We start from the raw sequence: 6,000 nt of genomic DNA on the forward strand, positions 1-6,000 counted from the left end.
TGAAGTAGTGATAAATGTAGGGGTGTACTTACTTTTTCCACACGAAAAATTTGCATTTATGTTTATTTAAATTATACAATGGACTACAAAATGTAAATGTTTCATGATATTTGTTATATTATATCACCTTTATCTATCAATATTGTTGAAATGAAGATCAAATAGCTGTATGTTGAAACATGTTGAAAAAGTCAAAACTTTACATGGGGTGTACTTACTTTTTCACGTGACTGTAGTGTTATTAGTTTACGTGTTTTACCCTCCCTCATCATGTTCATTGTTGATATTCCCATGATTTTATGGTGTTATTAGTTTACTTGTTTTGCCCTCTCTTGTAATGTACATTGTTGATATTCCCATGATTTTTATTGTGTTACTAGTTTACTTGTTTTACCCTTCCTCATCATGTACATTGTTGATATCCCATTGATTTTTATGGTGTTATAAGTTTACTGGTTTTACCCTCTCTTGTAATGTACATTGTTGATATCCCCATGATTTTTATGGTGTTATTAGTTTACTTGTTTTACCCTCCCTCATCATGTACTTTGTTGATATTCCCATGATTTTATAGTGTTACTCGTTTACTTGTTGTACCCTCCCTCGTCATGTACATTGTTGATATTCCCATGATTTTTATAGTGTTATTAGTTTACTTGTTTTACCCTCCCTCATCATGTACATTGTTGATATTCCCATGATTTTATCGTGTTACTCGTTTACTTGTTGGACCCTCCCTCATCATGTACATTGTTGATATTCCCATGATTTTTATGGTGTTATTAGTTTACTTGTTTTACCCTCCCTCATCATGTACTTTGTTGATATTCCCATGATTTTATAGTGTTACTCGTTTACTTGTTGTACCCTCCCTCGTCATGTACATTGTTGATATTCCCATGATTTTTATAGTGTTATTAGTTTACTTGTTTTACCCTCCCTCATCATGTACATTGTTGATATTCCCATGATTTTATCGTGTTACTCGTTTACTTGTTGGACCCTCCCTCGTCATGCACATTGTTGATATTCCCATGATTTTTATAGTGTTGTTAGTTTACTTGTTTGCCCCTCCCTCATCATGTTCATTGTTGATATCGCCATTATTTTTTGGTGTTGTTCGTTTGCATGTTTTACCCTCCCTCATCATGTTCATTGTTGATATTCCCATGATTTTATAGTTACTTGTTTACTTGTTTTCCCCTCCCTCATCATGTACATTGCTGATACCCCCATTATTTTTATAGTGTTATTAGTTTATGTGTTTTACCCTCCCTCATCATGTTCATTGTTGATATCCCCATGATTTTTATAGTGTTATTAGTTTACTTGTTTTACCCTCCCTCATCATGTACATTGTTGATATCCCCATGATTTTTATAGTGTTATTAGTTTACTTGTTTTACCCTCCCTCATCATGTACATTGTTGATATTCCCATGATTTTTATAGTGTTATTAGTTTACTTTTTTTCCCCTTCCCTCATCATGTACATTGTTGATATCCCCATGATTTTTATGGTGTTATTAGTTTACTTGTTTTACCCTCCCTCATCATGTACTTTGTTGATATTCCCATGATTTTATAGTGTTACTCGTTTACTTGTTGTACCCTCCCTCGTCATGTACATTGTTGATATTCCCATGATTTTTATAGTGTTGTTAGTTTACTTGTTTTACCCTCCCTCATCATGTTCATTGTTGATATTCCCATGATTTTTATCGTGTTACTCGTTTACTTGTTTACTTCTTGTACCCTCCCTTGTCATGCACATTGTTGATATTCCCATGATTTTTATAGTGTTATTAGTTCACTTGTTTTACCCTCCCTCATCATGTTCATTGTTGATATTCCCATGATTTTTATCGTGTTACTCGTTTACTTGTTTACTTCTTGTACCCTCCCTTGTCATGCACATTGTTGATATTCCCATGATTTTTATAGTGTTGTTAGTTTACTTGTTTTACCCTCCCTCATCATGTTCATTGTTGATATTCCCATGATTTTTATCGTGTTGTTAGTTTACTTGTTGTACCCTCCCTCGTCATGCACATTGTTGATATTCCCATGATTTTTATCGTGTTACTCGTTTACTTGTTTACTTCTTGTACCCTCCCTTGTCATGCACATTGTTGATATTCCCATGATTTTTATAGTGTTATTAGTTCACTTGTTTTACCCTCCCTCATCATGTTCATTGTTGATATTCCCATGATTTTTATCGTGTTGTTAGTTTACTTGTTGTACCCTCCCTCGTCATGCACATTGTTGATATTCCCATGATTTTTATCGTGTTATTAGTTCACTTGTTTTACCCCTCCCTCATCGTGTACATTGTTATTATTACCACACCATTTATAATGTTGCCATTGGTTTATTTGTTTTGCAGAATTGACATGAAGAGACCAAAGTACTGAATCAGCAAGATTTTCGCTTTTATTATTGTGCACACTTGAGATTCATTACAGTGGTCAATTTACGGTAATTTTGTTCAAAATATCAATTTGAATTGTAATTTACCATCGGTGTGTGTGTGTTTAATGTGTGTGCGCATGCGTGCGTACATGTAAGATCAGTGTAATGATTTATTTCATCTTCAAAGCATGTCTGGAAATTCCTGTCCTGTTTGTGTTTGTGGAGAAATTTCGTGAGCTTTGCTTTAGTCTTGGTAACGCTTCTTTTTTCTTTCCAAACTTTTCAATAAACCATGCCATAACCATGCTTTTTTTTTCTGATTTGGGATCAAATCCTGCCTCACACCAAGCTCAGCTTCACGCTGTAGAAACCAAAGCTTTCAGAATCATTGGAATCTCCCGCGATGAAGCTGATTCTGAGGGCCTTTCACTCACTCACCGCAGGCAGGTTGGGGGTCTTTCTGTCTTCTACGGACTCCTCTCCGGCCTTGCTCCCCCAGCTCTGACTGTGCTATGTCCCCCAAATATTCCTGCAGGACGCACAATAACTGCCAGCAACCCTCTTCTTGTGAAACTGCCAAAATCAATGCTCTGCTCACCTTCACTCTTTCATTCCTCTTTTTTCCCACCTCTGGAACAACCTCCCACACTCACTTCAATCCCACTCCTCCCTCCAAGTCTTTAAAACAGCTGTTCACCACCATCTCATATCTTCCCCCATCCAAAACCTTGATCTTTTCTATCCCCGTTAAGACACACCAAATCCACCTCTTTCAATCTCCGACTTCATTCCTGAAATTCCTGTTAGTGTCAATCTGTTTTATTCCGTGTACCCCTTCCCTCCTCCCCAGCCCTCTCCCTTCCACAGATCTCCCGATGTCCTTGTTCTCTACTGTTGTGCTTGTGTGCTTCCCTCTCTCTCCACATCTTGTCTCCCCCTCCCTTTATTGTTTTGTGTCCGTTTATGTTTTTTGTGTTTTTGGTGCTAATGTGTGTTTAATGTGCTGGCTCTCACACGAGCCTCGATCTTGTATTGAAAAAAATAATAATAATAACTTCCAGGATGGATACTTAATATTTCTGCTTTGTTTATTTTTATAATTATTCTTCCACCGCATTTTGCAGTTGTAATCCCTTTTAAATTCATTTTATCAGCAACCGTTGATCCAATTGACACAATTTTCACCATAGAATGGGTCTACTCATGTATAATTTTCTAATGATATAATTATAACATCACAGGTCACGTGGTACAGGTGCCATCTTGGAAAAAAGGACCTCTATATCTCCGAAACCATTCCATGGAAAAAATTGAAACTTGACTAATTGTCAAGGACTCCGCATGGGGAATAAGTGTGGTTAACGATGATGTCATTGGCACATCCATTATAACATCATAATTCAACAAATGTAATCTGACCAAAGGTGGCCGACTGGCAGCCTTGAACTCCGTACAGCAAAATTACTAAAACTACAGGGGCTATCACATTTCATGTCTTTTTCTTTGTGTTTACTACCAGCCAAGGTATCCTGCGTTGCTGGGTAATGCATCGTCATTTTGTGACGGGAATATGAAGAAGGGGGGGAAGAGAGAGGAGGGGAAGGGGAGGGAAGGTGGACAGGAAGGGAGGGGTAGGGAGAGGGGAAGATGTGGGGGGAGGGAGGGGAATGGGTAGGAGAGAGGAGGGGAAGGGGAGAGTAGGGGAAGAAGGGTAGGTGATGGAGGGAAGGGGAGAGGAAGGAGAGACAGAGAGTGGCGGGGGAGAGATATGGAGGGGTGTTGGGAAGAAAATGAGAGAAAGGAGTGGGGGGTGGGGGGGGAGGTGAGCAAAGAGAATTATATGTTATTCTTAATGATCAAACACACACGCATACAACATGCCATTTAAAAATCAAGGAGAAATATTGTGGAGGTATAAATGTAATCATTTCGATTCCTTCACCATTTGCCATAAACAAATCACCAACAAAAGAAAGTGAATATTAACTTTATTGTTTGGATAATATGAAGGGAAAAATGATCAACTGCAGAGCAGTAAATAAATTGACAATTTCAGCAAAGCTTTTCTTTAATAATCAATTAAAATCATTCCTGAAAGATATTTGGAATTGTCACCAACAAAAATAGTTTCTCAAGCAACGAAATAAATTGTTGGTGTGATGATGATGATGATGATTTTTTTTGATTTTTTTTTTTTTGATGAAGATGGTAATGTTGATGATGAAGATGGTAATGACCGTGGCAGCGATGTTCAGACCTCTGGCTGTCGATGCGTGCTTGGCGGCTCAGACGTGGTCATTCATTTGACGTCTGTCACGAGACTGATGGAACAAGATGCAATGGAAAGAAAAAAAATTCCATCATGGAAACAAGAGCTTCAAACTTTGGTGAAAAAAAAACAAAAACATTAAAAGTTCTTCTTATCATCATCCATCATACATGTCCTGATGGATGCATACATCGGATCGGTGTGTTACCTATGAAGACTACTCTTCCTCGCTATCCAAAATAGTTGCTTGGGGTGATTGGAGGGATGTACGAGAACTTTGAGGAAAACGAAAGGTACTCCACGCAATGACAGGATGTCCCAAAATCACAGAGAGCGCACACACATTGAAGAAAATGAGCGATAAGTTCAAGATAAGTCCATTCTCATCCTTTTTGAACTCTGTCACCAAAGGTGGAAGGAGGTTAACTTTTCACCCGTCTGTCTGTCTGTCTGTCTGTGAGCACGATATCTCAAAAAGTTATGGACGGATTCGGACGAAACTTGGTGGACAGGTTGGGTGTGTGACAAGGACGAATCGATTCAACTTTGGTGAAGATCCGGATCCGATAATTTTTAAATTGATTTTTGATTTGTTAATTTTTTTTTAGAATGTTTGAGAATTTTTCGGTGATAATTTTTGATATCTCAAAAAGTTATGCACGGATTCAGACGAAACTTGGTGGACAGGTTGGGTGTGTGACAAGGACGAATCGATTCAACTTTGGTGAAGATCCGGATCCGATAATTTTTAAATTGATTTTTGATTTGTTAATTTTTTTTAGAATGTTTGAGAATTTTTCGGTGATAATTTTTGATTTCTCAAAAAGTTATCGACAGATTCGGACAAAACTTGGTGGGCTGGTTGGGTGTGTGACGAGAACGAATTAATTTTGATTTTGGATAAGATCTGCATCCGGAGACGAGATTTTCTTTTTTAAAGTGATTTTCACCATTGAAATATGGAGCATGATATTTCGAAAAGTTATGCACAGATTATGACAGAACCAAGATGGACGAGTTGGTTAGGTGACAACAAGCTGATTAGATTTTGGTTGAGATCCAGATACGGCCCATCAGTGGGATAAAAAAACGTAAACTTTACTTTGCGGAGGTGTGCGCTCGACCGAGCAAGGTTCTAGTTTGTTATTGATCGAAAAGGTTTGCATACAGCATTGATTCGATAACTGGCAACAAATTGTTCCTAAATCACTGAAAACAATCGTTTATTTAATTGGAAACTGGCTTGGTTTTACCTCTCGTCCATGTCATTGTAATCATGTCAGTATTTTGCTTGTTTTTCTCCTCATGAACACACAC

General features: G+C 37.8%; 1 protein-coding gene across 1 annotated transcript in view; it reads left to right on the forward strand.

Annotated features, from left to right (window-relative positions):
* Positions 1–2,720, forward strand: part of IK (IK cytokine) — a 58,223-nt gene extending 55,503 nt beyond the window's left edge. Inside the window, exon 20 of the mRNA XM_068116991.2 lies at positions 2,389–2,720. Coding sequence (XP_067973092.1) covers positions 2,389–2,416 — 28 coding nt within the window. The 3' untranslated portion in view covers positions 2,417–2,720. The remainder of the gene's footprint in view (positions 1–2,388) is intronic.
* The last annotated feature ends 3,280 nt before the right edge of the window (positions 2,721–6,000 follow it).

Source organism: Myxine glutinosa, chromosome 5 (genome assembly GCF_964187855.1).
Source record: "Myxine glutinosa chromosome 5, kmMyxGlut1.1, whole genome shotgun sequence".
In the NCBI taxonomy this organism is placed as follows: domain Eukaryota; kingdom Metazoa; phylum Chordata; class Myxini; order Myxiniformes; family Myxinidae; genus Myxine; species Myxine glutinosa.